We start from the raw sequence: 17718 nt of genomic DNA, 5'->3' as shown, positions 1-17718 counted from the left end.
CGGCGCAAAGAGTTATAAAGACCAGATGCTTCGTTATCGTTACTTACTTACCTTACTAAAATAACGTTAGCCCTGTGGAGAGATTGGTCTACTGTAAAATGTGTGCCTTGTTTATTATCATGATGACAAGTACCGTACACTATACATTAAATTGTTACGTCAGTCTTGTTCTGGATATTTAAAAATATTCATAATCATGTTTTTTCCAATTCCCCCTATCTTCCTTTTTTTCTGTCCTCTTCCTCTTTGTTCTTTCTTTCTTTTCTAACTCCAGGATGAATAGCTCGTCATTATTTTTGCACAATTTGCAGGCTAATAAATAGAATGCACGTTCAAAACGCGATCACCACTGTAGTGTAGAAAACCACTAGATGGCGCCCAAGACAAGCCACTGGGTTGAGGGTTCCAAGCAGCTGCCGGACCTGTCTTGTGACAAGAATCGCCTCTGCAACTGTTTGGAACTTTGGCGACAATAAATGCATCATGACTCGTGGAATTCTTTACTGATTTTAACACGGTTTGGTTTCTTGGAAACATCAGACATGCATTTATGATACCAACACAGGTGCGTCGTTTTATAATCGAGGTTTTCTTAACGTTGAATGTAAAGGTAAGACCACATTCTTTCTAATTTTAAAAAGAGAGATCGGCAAAAAGTAACTTGACCTAACGTTAAATATTTTTCAGTTTTTCTTACTATGGTTGAACAGTGTGGAATTGACTGAAGCATAATTAAAATATTTGAAAACAAATGTTTTAATTGGGGTTAAAATGGAAATATACACAAGTCTTCAATTTAATTTTGGGTTCACGGTTGTATAAATCCGACTCCAGATGAGTCATGCGCTTCGGCGCACGTCACTGTCCCGAAGCAAAAAAGTAGCAATTTCCGGTGTGCGTCCATGTATTGAAGTCCTGGCCGGATGTGGTGTGTGACGTCTTGTGTAGCTTGACGCCTGTCTCGAGTGGCGGCGGAGGTCGAGGGAGCCAGCCAGCCAGCGAACGAACGAGCGAGAGAGAGAGAGAGAGAGAGAATGTTCTTCTGCCAGCAAGAAGAAGACGAACAAGTGGCGCACAGGCGGAGAAAAAGTTCCCAAACAAGCTTGAATTCGTCGTGAGTTCGGCGGCCGAGTGTAAGGTGAAAGTTCAGTGGCGACTGGCGGGAAAGGGAAGGCGAACAGTCGACACATTGACGAGAATCCACGTCGGGAATGTCGCCTCGCTCGTGGGAGGCTTGAGCCGAAACACGGCGGCCGAAAAGGTACGAACAACTTTCTTTGCATTCCCTCAAAAACAGGCGACGACATTTCCAAACAATTGGGCCACCAGCTCGCTCCGAACTGTTAACGTACCCACTCTGACATGTCCGCTTACGACCCCCCCCCCCACACACACACACGCAATCTCCAAAACACCCCCCCCCCACACTCACACACTCCCTCCCATATCCCTCCCTGTCCTCCTTCCACTCAACTCTGCATGCTGATCATGTTGACACAATCGCCTCAAACATAAATACAGTACAAGTCTTTGGGTTTTCATCGCGTAAAAAAAAAATAGAATCTAAGAATGTGTGTGAGAACGAGCAAAGCAAAAGTGGTTGGAGGGTGCCAAATTCCCCTTTGAAGTGTTGACATTGGTGAAGAATGTGCCTTGTGTCTGGCTTGTGCGATGGAGATGCGGCAGAAGCTCCAAGTGGAACATTTCTCGTAGGACTCCTCTTACGGCACAAAGCACTTGATGTTTTTTCTAGTCGTTTGCCGACTGTCTGGAGGCTCCAGCGCCGGAAAACGGGACAAAAAGTGGGACAACGTCGACGTCTGCTAACGGGGACGACGGCCCGACTCGGCTCGGCTCGGCTCACCTCGGCGCTTACATAATGCGGGCAGCTGGGGAATGCAGCGTCAAAGCTTCCCAAAACAAATACGTGTTGACACCACAACTTTGACGCCGCCAACAGGAAGTTCCTGCACATCAGCTGCACTTGTGGAACCATCAGAACCAGAAGCGCAGGGACGTCAACTTATTGGCCGCCACACTTTGGCAATGACATCTGACGGACGTTACGGAATTTGTTCGATCCACGCAACGTTCGTGTCAAACGAGCCAATCGGGATGCTTGGATTCTTTCGGAACTTCACGTGGAACGTGTCTGCTCGCCGCCACTCCAGCAGAGGGCAGCAAAACTGTCGAAGAGGTCAACAACGTCTTTGTCGGTGGTGACTCACAATCTGAATGCTACGTTGCTGACATTCAGCCTTTGATTTGTTGGGAAAAAACTTTCGAAACACAACAACCAACTTCCTGTCACTTGGCGTGATGTCATCATACGGCGCAGGATTTTATGGCGTTCAAAGAAAGATGTCCGGGTGTCCAACGGAGGATGTCATGGCCATCAGTGGATGACCTCACGTCCATTCAACGCGCTGACGTCATGCGTTCATAACATGACGTCATCGCGCTCAACTGGATGAGGTCATGCGTTTGAATTGTTGTTATTATCCCTGTTATTATTCATTTTTAAATTGTTCTTATCAAATTTCAGCGCTGAAGCTTTGGGGTCCTGCCGTGATGCGGCGCTGAGGAGGCGGCGGCGGCGGCGCTGTGACGTGAGCAGGATGGGGAAGGAGCAGGACCTCCTGCAGGCGGTGAAGAGCGGCGACCTGTCGTCCACGCACAAGCTTCTGGCCAAGCTAAAGAGCAGCAGGAGCAGTAAGTTGAAACTTTCACGCTGTTAGCGTCGTTAGCATGATCAGGATTTGTAGACTTCTGTCAGCTCTGCCGTCCACAACATAAAAGTACACATGCAGCGATAAGCGAGTTGACGATGATAAACGATTGCCAATGCATTTGCTGCGTTGGCAATCGTTCAACATTCCCGAATCACTAATCGGGGGAAAAAAAAATGAGTGGAGGAAGCATGTAGGTTAAATGTATCAAAATGTGTTTTGGGAGTAGTTGGGAATGGTTGAAGGATTCCAAACTCTTATGATGTCAAAGTGTATTGTCCGAGTGGAGTTGGAATCCCCCCGTGGCTCACAGATGGCGCCCCGCCAGGATTAAGGAATTAGCATCGGGGACGAGGTTGGGTGGGAGGGTCCGGCCCTTCTTTATCAGACGCGCCATCACCTGAACTTCGCAATATTTGCACTTGCTAAACCAGGGCTGGCGAAACTCGAGGCCACACAGAGCATTGGACCAAAAAGATTTCAGTAACCTGAAGAACTTTTATTTTGAAAATCAGCTGCCTTTGCCTGTATCTCTGACAAAAGGTCTGAAAAATGAAGCCCGCAAGCTAGGAAAAAGCAGTACGAAAACAAATATGTTGCAACAGGCTCACAAATGAGGCAGCAATGAGGTAATCAAAATTGCTCTGGCACCCGCCATTCGAAGACAATCCCCAAAAAAGAATGATTAGCCAAGACGGGGGCCCGCCGAGGCCCGATTACAAAAACTGGCGCCGGTGTGATGATGTCATTGTTTGTTTGTTTTGGCATCATCTGTTGTCCAGTCCTTTCTCTGGATAGCGCGTCAACCAACAAACATTGACGCAACACTCCCGCCGGCTTGGTGTCACAACCCGGAAGAAACAAGTCAAAGATTCGCAGAGTGGGACGTCGTCTTCGAAGATTGTTTGAATTTCATTCCGTCAACGTCGCCTTCTTGTGGCCAATAGAGGACGTCTTCATGTGAGCGAGCTTCCGAGCAAGTCCACGCCTGCGGCACTTTTTCCAGTTGGCGTTGACGGTGCCGTCATTTTGATCCGGCTTTCTCATTGGATGTTCCTCCATTTAGCCCCGCCTCCAAGTGTTTGCTACGCTCATGTCAACATGTTCGCTGGTTCGCTTGCGGGAATGGCGTCGGGCTGCGCCGAAGCGACGTGTCGCCACTCGTCTCTGGCTGACATTCTTTCTGTCCTGGCTGGGAGAGCAAACAAAGATCCCCTCCCACGCTGGCGGGGGCGCACTTTGGGTACCCCGGGGCTCCTGGCCGGGTTCCGCGTCCACTCCCGACCGATGCCCGCATGCCACGCGGTGACAGTTTGGATCAATTGTGGGCGGGGCCAGTGTATGCATGTAAAACTTGCATCCCAAAACCCAAATGAACAAGATGAATGTCCTTCCTGGACGGTGTGGTGAGCGAATGGAGCGCACCTTCCGGAGAAACATTGAGGACGTCTCCTGTTGCTTTCCCTCCCAAGGTGCGCTCCATTTGCTCACCCGCACGTCCACCTTGTCCGTGGAACGGACATTTAAAGGCTCCCGCGAGTCAAATGGTTGTTGCTGGACTTGTTGAAGAAGCGTCGGACTAACGATGACGTTGAGCGAGTGCGAAGTTGTCGCTCGTCTCCTCCTCGCCTCGGGGCGCTCGCCCGTGACGTCGCCCTCCGCCCGCCCGCCCGCCCGCGCTCGCTTTGTCTTGTCCTGGGCCGCTTTCAAGGCTTTTCATGTACGCATCGCTGCTCGCACGACCTCATCCGTCTCAATGTGTGTGTGTGCTTGTCTATGTTTGAATGGTGCACGAGTGTGTGTCTGCGAGTGTATCTGTGTCTTGGTGTGTGTGTGTCTGTGTCACATTGCGTGCGCGCATGTGAGTAGGTGATGATGTCATCACGTTGGTATGTGAGTGACACCTTCCGTCGTCTGTGCGGAGTTTGGAATTTTGCTGTACTGGAAAAGAGTTTGATGAGGAAAGATGACAGGAAGGGGAACATAGCACGGAGGTCATGTGCTCACGTTTGTGTGTGTGTGTGTGTGTGTGTGTGTGTGCGCGTGGTCAAACATCAGCATGCAAGTGAGACATTCCACAACGCTGGCGTGTGTTTGCGAGCTTCTTCGGCAGCACTGCGGGACGGCCCAAGTGGCGAGCTGTCCTCCTTCCTTCCCACGCGTTCAGTTTGCAAAGAACTGGTCCCAGTCATGCCCTTTTTTTTTTTTTTTTCAAAAAGCTTGGTGACCACGACAGCCAATTCCAAGAAAAACAGGCAATGTTTTTTGTGGGGTCGTTGTTGTTGAGCGCAGGGGAACCCCGGCATGTCTTGAATGCAGAAAAAGTTGCGGTGCCTAAGAACTCCGACATCATGACTCAAGCAGACATGCTGAGGAGGATGCAAAGTAGCCGGGAGGCGGCCGGCTCACCAATCTTGTTCACTTTCTAAAGAACTGTTTGTCTTCTGGACTGTTTTTTGGACTGAAGTCAACCCCAAATTTTTCTTGACGAGAATATGTTCGATGCAGCCCCGCTAGTCTTGACGCGGCATTCTGATTTTTATTATGTTATTGGCAAAAAAGAAAGAATGTTTTTGAGTTGACTTTATCTTTAAAGAGGAAATCAACTCAAGCATATATTTTTTTCAAGAATATGTTCCCAGCAGGCCCACTAGCTGAAACACGGCGTTCTGATAAATATTGCGTTTGTGGAATTTGAGTTAAGCAGCAAAATCCGCCCCTTTTTAGCCATCTCAGGGGGCGGCCATTTTGTCACTTCTGTCGAATTGCTCAGGTAACAACCAATCACGGCTCGGCTTCAGAAAACAGGTCAGCCGTGATTGTTACCTGAGCCCTGAGCAAGTGTGATGTCATTTTCAGTGGATAGAAGTGACAAAATGGCCGCCCCCTGAGATGGCTAAAAAAGGGGCGGATTTTTTTGCTAAACCCATATTCCACAAATGCAATATTTACCAGAATGCCTTGCTTCAACTAGTGGGACCGTATTCTTGTACAAAATATGTTTGGGTTGACTTCCGCTTTAAGGGAGACTCATAAGATTGGATTAGTTGTACTTTTTTGGGAATATTTATTTGTGGACAACTTGGCTGCCACAGACGTTGACTTTGAGAGCCCTGTTCTAGAAGGTCTCTCGTTTTTGTTAAGATTCCGATTGGTGTCAGGAGAACGAAGGAAGTGCTCCGTGATTGCGGGCTTCCTGTCGGCGGGAACAATGGCGTCGGGGCGGCGGGTGTGAGAGGCTCGCGAGAAGCGGCAGCTCACGCGCGGGGTCAGGAGCGGGTTGCGGCCCCGACCGTTTCCTGAGCCGCTTCCGCTTCTACGCGCTTCGTCCGATCAAAAGACACCTTTTGTCCGGCGGTCATTCGGGGGATTTTGATACGATACTTACTCCCTCATCGCAATCAAGACAATCCCGCTCTGCAAAAATGCCAAATATTTCACCAATTTTGCCAGGGGATGTCAACTGAGACGTCAAAGCTTCTGCGAGCTCGGCTTTGCCGCGGTGGTGCTCTCTCACGCTCCGCTCGCACGCCAAGCGGCTGCTGCTTGACGTTGAAATGAGCTCTCTCCACCGGGTCGACGCGTGTGAGCCCGAGGAGGTGTGATGGGCTTTGATTGGAAGCATTTTGCCCGCACAGACGTGTAATGATAGCGCGATGGTCCAAGTGCGCCTCTAATTTTAGTCCTCCGCATTCTTGCGGTGCAACTTTTTCTTGCGAGCGGCAGGAAGGAAGGAAGGAAGGAAAGAAGGCAGGCAGGCAGGCAGGCAGGGAAGGAGCAAGCGACACGCTGCAAGCTGCTTCTTCTGCCGCTCGCCCCTTGCTCCGCAAACCTTCAAAATAAAACACATTCCCGCGCACAGAATAACTCCCATACCTTGCCACCACGTCAAAGAAAAAAACCCCAAAAAAACATGTGTTAATAGTTTGACCCCTCCCACACACTTTGAACACATTTCAACTTAGAGAGAAACTGATTATTGTCTTTTTGACGGATGTCAGCATCGGCCCGGGGGAAACTAAAGGGAATTATGTCCTCATTTAAAAGAAGTCACTTTGTAAGAGATGCCCTGGGTGCTGAACCCGCTTGAACTCGACATTCGTCTCCCCTTCGCGGCGGTTGTTGCACGTGTCCAATATCAAGCTTCACCTTGTGGATCTTGAGAGTTCTGCCATTTTTTTTTTTTTTTTTTGCAAGAAATGCCTTTGCAGTGGTTGGCCAGTAAGGAATGATAAATGATTGCAAAGGCAGTTTACAGCGTGTGCTGGGCTCTCGGGAGGGCGGAGCTAAAAGGCTCGATAAATAGATTGATCGGAGTGATTAGAAGAAGAGAGAGAAGAAAAAACATGGCGACACGGTGGAGCTCGATTGCACATAAAGCGCCGTTGAGGAGGAGGAAGAGCGCGCTGCTGTTTTTGGGGTTCATTAGGAAAAGCGGGTCATGCTTATCAAAGCAACACGAGTGCATTACCGCAGGGAGCCCCGCGCGCTGCTTTCTCTCCCTGCAATCTGCAACGCGAGTGCGTGCGTTCTGCCAGCATCTCATTTTCTTATTTTTATTTTTTTTTCTGTAAACTTCGTGCGCATCGGTGTTGTTCCTCCTGATTGGTCGTTCTGTGATGTTTGAGTTCCAGAAAACTGACTTTGTTTCTCTCTGGCTTTTGTTCTTGCAGAACTTTTAGGATCCACAAAGAGACTCAACATCAACTACCAGGACGCGGACGGGTAATTGCACACGCACACGCACACACACGTGCACCCTCACGTGCACCACCCACACACCCGTCCGTTTGTCTTTGGAGGACTTTGTGGGCGCTCGAAACCAGAGTCAGGTTCCAAACTCATGTTAGGCTTTGCGAGGGTTTCGGGTCTGGGTTCGACTTCCAAATTTAGCCTTTCAATTTCCGACGAGGTTTTGAAGCAAGAATTCCAAACCCGGATTTGGCTTTCAGGTTCTGGGATTTGGTTTTGAATACAGACATACAGCTATACATGGAAATGTTCAGGAATGTTATTCCTTCTTTGCAGAGAATAAGGGAAATATAACTGCGAATATTGTGATATTGTCTTTCTACATGTGTTGCTGGACCATTTCTGTTCAAATTTGCATGGCTTGAAGGGTTCTAATGCTGCGACGCTATTGGTAGGCCCGTGCCTATGGCGCGTTAGCATGAAGCTAGCAGAGGCTATGTGGTGCTTTGGTGTAATTCCCCTGGGCTAGCGATTGCAAAGCTTTACCGAAGGATTGGAAATGCAGTGGCTGTGTTTATCTAGCCGCCTATCAACAAAAAAAAAAAAGACAACAAGTATGCGCCAGCTGCTTGTGTCGCCATGGTGACCAAGAGACATTCCTCAAGGGTCTCCATGACAACAGGTCAACATTTACCAGCTGCCCCCCCACCTACCCCCACCGCGACTTTTACCGTCAGCTCTTCCATCCAATCAAACTGCTTACACCTGACGATCCACCTGAAGGGGCGGGGCCTCAAGAAAGTGTGTCGGGCATTGTTTGCTGACGGGGGCTGAAGCACGCCCCCCCCCCTTCCCCCCAGCACCAACCTCCCCCAATCATACACCAAGCGGGATTTTCACAGATGATTGATTGTATATGCATGCATGCGCGTGTGTGTGTGTCCCATTAGTGGCGCGTTCGCCAGCGGCCATCTTTGTTGCCGTGGCCACATGAATGGTGGTGTTACGCAACAGCGCCTTTTGTCCTGTCAGGTCACATGTCCTTGTTTCTGCCGCAGGCGTATGTAGAGACACACACATACACACACACACACACACACACACTTTTGCACTTACAAACACAAATCACTCATCATCAACGTGTTTATTTATTTATTACTGTTATTGACTCATTATGCATGGAGCTCTTGTAACATGTTCTAATGTGTGCGCGCGTGTACATGCATGTCACTCACCTTCCAATACAACCCCCCCTCCCCCTCAAAAAATCCACCTGGAATCTTGTCAAGGTGCAAAGCTCATCGGTCTGCTTTTGCGGAGGACTCAAAGTCAGACAATGCTTGCTGATGAGAGGCTGAATTTACCAGGATTGAAGTTCAACAAGGTCTCGAAAATGATTTGATCGAGGATCAGAATAGTTGTCAATAAAGTGATTCATTTCCGCGCCTCTGTAATATTTAGTCACCATAGCACTGGCATAGAAAACGGAGGACTGGATAAAATTTCTAATTGGCCACAAGTGTCCAGAAAGGTCCAGCTAGCTTTTGCATTAGCACGGGTGCGGTACCACTTTGGTCCACCTGAGGGAGCACGTTGTCGCATCTGGAGCGAGGGGATGACGGCCAGCTAGAAAGCCAAAGCCGTGATTGGTGCAAGGTGAGGTGGCTTTTGTTTTGAAAGGGCTGATTTGCTCTTTTACTTTGTTTTTGGTGGGCAGCTTCTCGGCACTGCATCACGCCGCCCTAACGGGCAGCGCCGAGTTGCTGGCGGCGCTGCTGGAGGCGCAGGCCGCCGTGGATGTCAAGGACAGCAATGGTAAGACCGCACCCCTTCTCTTCATCATCATCATCATCATCACCTTCAACTAAAATCACACTTTTAGTTCACCACTAACATTAGTTAGAATATATGGTATTTATTGTCTGGATTACATTTTATTTATTTCGTCTGTCTATATGTTTAATGGGGTTTAATGAGGTAAACTGCTAGCTCTTTCCTTGCGAAGGATGCAGTCATGGTTAGTAAGTTCAAAATGACATTATTGCCCTTGCTTGTGGCATGTGCAGGGATGCGGCCGCTGCATTACGCGGCGTGGCAGGGCAAGTCGGAGTCGGTCCTGATGCTGCTGCGCTCGGGAGCGTCCGTCAACGGCGTCTCGCTGGACGGCCACATCCCTTTGCACCTGGCCGCGCAGTACGGACACTACCAAGTGGTGAGCCCGCCGGCGCCCCGTCGTCCTGGTCCCGCTCGCCGCTAAGCACCCCATTCCCCCCCCCCCCCCCCGAGTGAAAGAAAGCCCTCTGCTGCCGCTTTCAGTCGGAGATGCTCCTGCAGCACCAGTCCAACCCGTGCCTGGTCAACAAGGCCAAGAAGACGCCGCTCGACCTCGCCTGCGAGTTCGGACGCCTCAAGGTGATCGCGGGCGTCCTCTCTCAAAATCCCTTCTTAGCGACTGAGGGGTAAGGAATGACGAATGACTTGTGAGTGGTCGCGCGTATGTATGTCAGGTGGCCCAGCTGCTTTTGAGTAGCAACATGGTGGTGGCGCTGTTGGAAGGAGAGCGCAAGGAGCCCAGCGACTCGGCCTTCACCACGCCGCTGCACCTCGCCGCTCGCAACGGCCACAAGGACGTCATCGGGTGAGCGCGCCGCGGACCACCACGCCCTACTTTAGCTTACTTATGTGCCCTGACAGTGACTGGCGACCAGTCCGGGGTGTATCCCGCCTCTCGCCTGATGTCAGCCAGGACACAGACAAGAAATGAATCAATCAAATTGCCTCACGCGTGCTGATTGGTTGCTCTGTCTGAAGTGTAAAAGCTTAGCGTGTGCGTGTGTGTGTGTAGCTTGCTGCTGAAGGCGGGCATCGACATCAACGCCACTACCAAGTCGGGCACCGCCCTGCACGAGGCCGCCCTCTACGGCAAGACCGAAGTGGTGCGGCTGCTGCTGGACGTGAGTTCGCTGGCCCCGCCCGCCCGCCGACTGTGGCGGCCGCGTACTAACGCGGCTAACTGCTAGCGCCGCGTCATCTACTTCTCCTTCTCTTTCTGTGTGTGTGTGTTTCATTTTTTTTCCAAGCGGAGTTGTCAGGCTGCAGTCGGCCTGACCCACTTTGCTGCTGCTTCAAACGCTCCTCACAACTCTTTGCGTGTGTGCGTGTTTGTGATGCGCGCCTCTCTGTGTGTGTGTGTGTGTGTGTACGTGTGTGTGTGCGTGCGCGCGTCTAGGCCGGCGTCGACGTGAACATCCGAAACACGTACAACCAGACGGCACTGGACATCGTCAACCAGTTCACAACCTCACACGCCAGTCGGGACATCAAGCAACTGCTCAGAGGTGTGCGTGCGTGCGTGCGAGCGTGTATGCATGGGTGTGTGTGCGTGTGGTTGCTGCACGTCACGACGTGCGCATTGCGTAAGCCTCGTTTGAACGTCGTCTGACTTGGCGAGCATTGGGGTCATGTGAGGCCACTGTCTCCCCGTTGGCCCCGCAGACGCCACGGGGGTCCTGCAGGTGCGAGCGCTGAAGGACTTGTGGAACCTTCACGATCCCACCGCCCTCAACATCCGCGCCGGAGACGTGATCACGGTGAGGCGCCCGCTCCGCTCTCGCACGCCGCGAACGAGCTCAGCTCAGTCCTCGGACACTGCTACCCTCGACTTTGTGAGGGTAGAAGTTGGCGCGCTAGCGCAGATTCTAAGCTAACGTTGCGGCGGCAGGTTCTGGAGCAGCATGCCGACGGGCGCTGGAAAGGGCACATCCACGACAGCCAGCGGGGGACGGACCGCGTGGGCTTCTTCCCGCCCTCCATCGTCGAGGTCATCAGCCGGCGCGCCGGTGAGTCCCGATGATGATGATGATGATGATGATGATGATGATGATGATGATGACGTCACGCCACAGCATCCAATCACGTGATCTACAAACTAAGCAGATCAGTCCAGTCCTTCTCCGTGCTTCCTGCATGCGCTCCTCATCACCTCTGACCTCTCATGTGGTGTTTCCCAAACACAACTGAGCCAAGGAGCATATTAGACACCAGAAAAATTCAATTTTTCAGCTAATTTTTTCAAATCATTTTCCCCTCACATGCTTTCAACTCCAATCGACTTTTTCAAGTGTACTTGAACTTTGAAAGGTATTTCTTATCTGTTCTTTTTCTTTCCCTGTCTATAAATGAAAGACTCTTGCATAATATCACACTGAGGAAATGCAACAAAGTAAACAAAAGTAAAAGTAAAAAAAAAAAAGGGTTTTGCAGTACGGCGAGGGCGCAAACGGTGAACCGCGATGTGGCGGCGTTTGACATCCTTTTTGTTGTGATGTCATTCGCATATCAAAAATTGTGCCTTGGCTGAGTGGTGAAGCCCTCGTGTAACAGGCCGTTTGATTGGCCTCCCCCCCGCACCTCCTCATGTCACCCTGTAGCGGGCACCCTCTCCCGGCACGCCTCCCTACCCGCTCGGCGCCGGTCCCGACCCGCCCTGTCCGGCGGCCTCAACTCGGCCCCTCACAGCGACGATTCCTACTCCTTGTGCGTCCCCCCCGCCCCAGCTGCAGGTACGCGTGCGCCTGACGCCCTAGCGCCGACCCCGCCGCCACCTCGTGTCGTAGCACCGTCGCGCCGCGCGTGCGCTCCGGACACACGCTGACCGCGCGTCTTTGGGGAACTCGGTGTGTTGTGCGCTCATCAGGAGACCGCAGCAGCGTGGGGAGCAGCGAGAGCGTGGGCAGCACGCGCAGCGCCGGCAGCGGCCAAAGCACCGAAAGCAACAACAACAACACGCTCAACAACAACAACACGCTCAGCAACGTTCACAACGGGATAGCCGCCGCCAGTCACCACGACAACAAGGTGCACCCGCGGTGCCCACCCGCCCCCCACCCCTGGCTCTGGTCGTCGTGGCAACCGGACCGCTTTCAATTTGGGGCTTTGCGTTTGCAGGCGGCGCCCCCTGCTGCCGATTGTGGAGCCTCGCACTCGAGCAAGCAGCCTCAGCACCACGCAGGTTCCCAAGCATCGCCAGGCCTACGCTTCATCCTCCTTTTGCGCTTCTTCCTTCTCTTTCCGTCCTCCTACTCTATCTCCCGATCGGGTCTCCTCTCGCTCCTGCTCTTTTTCTTCCTCATCCTCCTCTCTCTCCTCTTGCTCTTTGTCTTCCTGCTGCTCCTCTTCCTCCCTGTGGGTTTCCTCATCATCTCTCCTTGTTTTTGCCGCGGGTTCTTCTATTGGCCCCTCGTCGACTTTTGTCGCCCCCGCGTGCAGGTGCGGTCGCCCCCCGCAGGCCGACGGTGACGGTGCAGCAAGCGGCGGAGCAGACCTTCACCCAGCAGCAGTTTTTTCGCCCTCAGCAGCTGCTGGACGGCAAGGTAGCAAATTATATTCAGCACATTTATGACGACGACGACGATGATGATGATGAAATGTCTGTCGCATTTGAGGACGCCGAGGCCATCTTCGAGTGGCTGAGCGACTTCCAGTTGGAGCAGTACGCGGGGAACTTCATCAGTGCCGGTTACGATGTCCCCACCATCAGCAGGATGACGCCTGAGGTCAGCAAATGGTTTCCCGGTGTGGAGTGTTGGATTGTGGGAGGGAAATGGAAAAGCAGTCCATGATGTTACGGACTGGACACTTGACCCTTCGGATGCGGCACTGACTCGTTAAAAAACGAGTTCAAGATTCTTACTGATCTGTCGATAACTGGTGACGGACTATTTCATGGCTTTTACTAAAGTGTCAATGACTGGCCTTCAGGATCTGACGGCCATCGGCGTGACCAAACCAGGACACCGCAAGAAAATCTCCATGGAGATCAACAAGTTGAACATTCCCGAGTGGCTTCCGGAGTACATCCCGGTGAGGAGAGTGCAAGGAAAGGGCTCGAAAGCCTCCCACAAAGCCTCGAGCGTGAACCGAGTGCTGTTGTGTTGCAGTCGGAGCTCTGCGAGTGGCTCGGCGCCATTGGACTCCCGCAGTACCTAAAAAGACTCTCGGAAAACGGCTACGACAGCATCGGCATCGTCAAAGACCTGACGTGGGAAGACCTGCAAGAGATCGGCATCACGAAACTGGGTGAGGCCCACCTGCCCCCCCCCGCCCGGGCGGCGCGTGCGCGGCTTTCCTGTCTTGACCGCATGCCTTTTGCCCGCAGGCCACCAGAAGAAGTTGATGTTGGCAGTGAAGAAGCTGTGCGACATCCACCGAGCCATCGTTCAGGCCGAGTCCGGCCAGGGAACGTTGCGGCGCAAAGCTCCCGGAGCGCTGCAGGTGGTTGCCATCGAGCCGCCGGATGCCGGCGGCGAGTGCTCGTCCCCCCGCACCCCGAAGACCATGATGACCTTCCAGGACAGTGAGCTGAGCGCCGAGCTGCAGTCGGCCATGTCCGGCCACTACGCCGACTGCGAGGACGTCAGGAACGTGGCCGGCTCATTCCGCGGCCGGGACGGCACGGACACCCGCTCCCGAGGATCCGGACGTTCCCAGGAACCGCCCGCCGCCTCCGTCGCCGCCCATAGCCGGTCCCAGGAGAGCCTGGACAGCAGCCCTGCCAGGGACAGGAACGTCCCCGAGGGCTGGGACCAGAGGCCCGTCCACAAGCTGGTTCCCCTGGGAACGGCCACCGTATTCAAATACCCCGCCGTCCCCGCCAAACCCAAAGTGTCCCGCTCTCACGGCTCGTCTCCCCACGGCTCGCCAGCCTCCAAGGGCTTCAGCTACCTGCACGCTCACTGCGGATCCGCGGACACCTCGGCCCGACCCCAGGAGCGCGGCCGGACTCTGGCACCGCCCAAGAAACGAACCCACAGTCTGAACCGCCACGCTCTCTCGGACGGAGAACCCGACGAGGACGACGACGAGCCGGCGCTTCCCTCGGGAAACGTGCCTTCGTACGCCACACTGAGTCGCAAACACGGCCGCGCTCAGACGGCTCGGGTGCAGTCCAGTCCGGAGAAGAGCACCAACGTAGGTCGCAGTCAGTCTTTTGCCGTGCGAGCGCGGAAAAAAGGACCCCCGCCGCCGCCTCCCAAGAGACTGAGCTCGGTGAGCAGCACCACCAGCGGCGAGCTGAGCGACAGCAGCACCGCATCGTCATCCGCCGGCGGCGGCAGCCTGGTGGCCGACAGCCGAACCGCCTCGTCGGGCGGCGTCGTGACCGACGGCGGCACCGCGTCGCCGTCGCCGTCGTCGTCGTCGTCGTCAGTCGGCAGCGTGGTGACCGACAGCCCAGGAAGCGTCAGGAGCATCGCGGCCTCTCTGGAAGGTAGTGCGGAAACTCAAAAGCCTCCAGATCCCAAACATGACCCCGATCCACTGGCGCCGCCTGCCGCTGAATCCAAAGAGACCTTGGGGGTGAGGAGGAGGGCGCAGAGCGCGCACGAGCTGGACGTAGGCGGCAAGTCGGACACGGAGGAAGCTGACGTCCAAGGCTCACGGTCGCCTCACAACAGCTCCAGTGAGTGCATCCCCTTTGCGGAGGAGGGGAACCTGACCATCAAACAGAGGCCCAAAGTCGGGGCCCCGGGAGCCCCCAGGGCCGACGCCGCACCTGACAAAGCCGCCGCCAAGAACCCCGAGGTCCCCGAGTTCAACCTGAAGGAATCGGACACTGTTAAGCGGCGACACAAACCCAAAGACAAGGACGAAGGATCCCCCTGCAGAGACCTGACTCAAACTGAGGCCGAGGCCGAGGCCAAGGAGAACAACCCGGAGGAAGTCTGCTTGAGGATGGACATGGGGGCGCCCGTCAAACCTCCGCCGTCCCCGAAACCTCCGCTCGTGGCCCCCAAACCCGTACGGCACAGCCTGCTGGCGACTCAAGGTAACGTGACTGGTGGCACGCTTCGCAAATCTCTCCCAGGTCACATTTACATCCCGGAAGACACTCACTACAAGTGACTTGACCCGGAACGAGCAGCAGGACTCACCGGTCCTGTGGCTTGGAAGTGGACTTTGTTGATGATGATTTCCTTCTTGTGGGCAATGTAGGAAACGTGTCTCTGATTGGTTAAACTTCTTCATTTTTTTTTTTTTTCCTCTTTGGACAGCTGGACTCGGGCCTCCAGCGGTCAGCGTCAGCGTGGTCCAAAGTCTGGCCTTCGGCGCCGCGTCGCCCCCCTGGTCTCCATCTCGAGGCTCCCCCCCGGCGACAACGGCCCTTCTTTGCCCTGCCCTTTCCTCCCCGGCGCCCGCCAGAGTCCAGGCTACGGGAGGTCCAGGCGGGACGGAGGTGGTCCAGCAGAGACTGGACGAGACCAGCACATCTCTGGCGGCAGCCCTCAAAGCCGTGGAGAGGAAGCTGATCCTGGACCGGGACCAGGGTGACGGGTGAGTCGAGGAACTTTCATATTCCCATCTACACTGCACTGGGATTTTTAGATAGTGGACCGAGATAGTTCCTATAAGGTCCACCGAAAATGCCTTTGTGGTGATTGGGGAGTCGGGAATGACAAAGTGGGAATCATTCACACGTTCCCGACTCCCCGATCACTTGAAGCTGCATTGTGGGATATATTAAATGCGGGCATCATGTCTACTCACACCTTGTCCGCCTGGCTAAGCGAGGACGCGGAGTGATTTGGAAGCCAGACAATCTTCGCTTAATCGGCTTCTTTTGTTTGTTGTTTTTTTTGGGGTGGGGGTCTCTTGGGTTTTTTTTCTCCCAGCAGAGCCAACACGGTCAAGTCGGCAGGAAACATCCTGGACGACATCGGGAACATGTTTGACGACCTGGCCGACCAGCTTGACGCCATGTTGGACTGAAGGCGCCCTCCAAGAGAAAAGCGCAGGAAGTGACATGACCACAAACAGCAGCACTTTTTTTTTTTTTATCGGGAAGTGCTGACATTGAGTAGGAACTAGACAGCCACTCTTCATTCCGTACCTAAAGTGCGACGTCACTTCCGGGTCCAAATATGATGAAACACTCAAGTATTTATTGGAGTAAAACGTTGGCACGCAATTCGGGAGAGCATGTGGGACATAAAACCTCAAAGCCATCGATGTGGTCCCTTTCCGGTGGCGTTAGTTTGAATGATTTGTACAAGGAAACACTGGAAGAAATGACAAGAAACAGGAAAAGACTTCTTCCTCCCGTCCAAACATTTCAAACGTGTCCTTTCCGACGGAAGCCGAGAGAGACGACGCAAACGATTTGGAAAAGAATCGCAGCCGTCGCATGTCAACCGGGTTCCCTTCCTTTCCGCAGGCGGCGTCATCTTAACTCTTTCTTGGCCACCAGCCATGGTTGTGATTATGATTAGCATGCTCGTCCCCGGCGCGGCTAAGTCTGTACGATGTGTCAATTAGCATGGCTAAGCCTGTTAGCCATTCATTAGCATGTTTGCGCTTTCACTTTGGTGTGGGCGATGTCTTTTACCCTCAGCTCATGTTTCCTCTTAACATGCTTGTTGCGTTTGAGTGTGCCTCACGCAGCGCCTCCTACAGGGAAAGAGTTATGATGCTGCTAGTTTTCAAAGGGAAGCGCCGACGTCTATTTTATTGTAGTATTTAAGCTTTATCTGACACAGATTGATTCAACCAAAGTCTTTGTATAGATGATTAACATGTTTATAATATTTCTTGATGTCTTTATGCACGCCGCTCTTGATCACGTGACCGTCATGTGACCTCGGCCGTCCCGCTTGTGCACGTGTGCAATACTCGCACGTTTTTTTCCTTTTGATACATCAGATGAATTAAAAGAAAAGATGTTTATTATTATTCCTACTGGTGTGAGTCTTGTCGTTAATGTCGGGGTCCGCAAAGTGCGGCTCGGGGGACACGTACGACTTGTGCTATCAGTTGCCCCCCGCCCAAAAAAAACCCACAAATTTGAATTTGCGAAATCTGAAACCCAATTTTGTGGTGCTCCAATACTTGCACAATTTATCCTGCTAATCTAAACAGCTATACATATATTTACAAGTATTTAATTTATTGTGTGAAGGCAGAGGTCTTCGCGTTATTCCACACCATTCAAATTTATTATAGATTATTGTGACAAGGCCTTAGCCTTCACACATGATTCTACACAATTAAATTGATATTTTATCCCTTGTACTTTTTTGCTGTGCTACTCCTGCCACATTTTTGGACCGATTCTCACCATTACAAGTTAGTGCATTTTCTGTGGCCTCTCCCCGCTGTCTTTAGTGCACAAAAAAAAGGTTTTCTCAGCCGTGGAATTTAGGACAATACCGCGGAAACAAGAATGCAACTTTCGACGTTACCGCGGAAACGAGATGACGTCACGACGTGCGGTCAAACCAAAGTATGCTGGGCTTGATGTAGT

General features: G+C 52.7%; 1 protein-coding gene across 6 annotated transcripts; it reads left to right on the top strand.

Moving 5' to 3' along the window:
* Positions 1-509: 509 nt before the first annotated feature.
* On the top strand, positions 510-17153 carry caskin2b (CASK interacting protein 2b). Of its 6 annotated transcripts, none has more exons than XM_086056806.1 (21): positions 510-610; positions 949-1261; positions 2546-2712; positions 7403-7454; positions 9139-9236; positions 9488-9633; positions 9738-9833; positions 9929-10059; positions 10267-10375; positions 10651-10759; positions 10917-11011; positions 11143-11260; positions 11852-11983; positions 12118-12278; positions 12369-12432; positions 12690-12976; positions 13182-13283; positions 13361-13499; positions 13579-15246; positions 15473-15752; positions 16091-17153. In XM_086056806.1, exons 3-21 carry the CDS (start codon positions 2619-2621, stop codon positions 16185-16187), a joined length of 3978 nt encoding a protein of 1325 aa, XP_085912932.1. In that variant the 5' UTR covers positions 510-610; positions 949-1261; positions 2546-2618; the 3' UTR covers positions 16188-17153. The 6 variants fall into 6 exon arrangements, with proteins under 6 accessions (XP_085912932.1, XP_085912930.1, XP_085912936.1 ...); XM_086056810.1 differs by lacking the exon at positions 510-610 and having other exon boundaries at positions 918-1261; positions 12690-12793; positions 12866-12976; positions 16094-17153; XM_086056808.1 differs by lacking the exon at positions 510-610 and having other exon boundaries at positions 918-1261; positions 12690-12793; positions 12866-12976.
* The last annotated feature ends 565 nt before the right edge of the window (positions 17154-17718 follow it).

The sequence above is a fragment of the Filicampus tigris genome, chromosome 16, assembly GCF_054856515.1.
Source record: "Filicampus tigris isolate MCC_2025a chromosome 16, RoL_Ftig_1.0, whole genome shotgun sequence".
Classification (NCBI taxonomy): domain Eukaryota; kingdom Metazoa; phylum Chordata; class Actinopteri; order Syngnathiformes; family Syngnathidae; genus Filicampus; species Filicampus tigris.
Note: the sequence above shows the minus strand (reverse complement) of the source record. Positions and strands in the feature narration are given on the sequence as shown.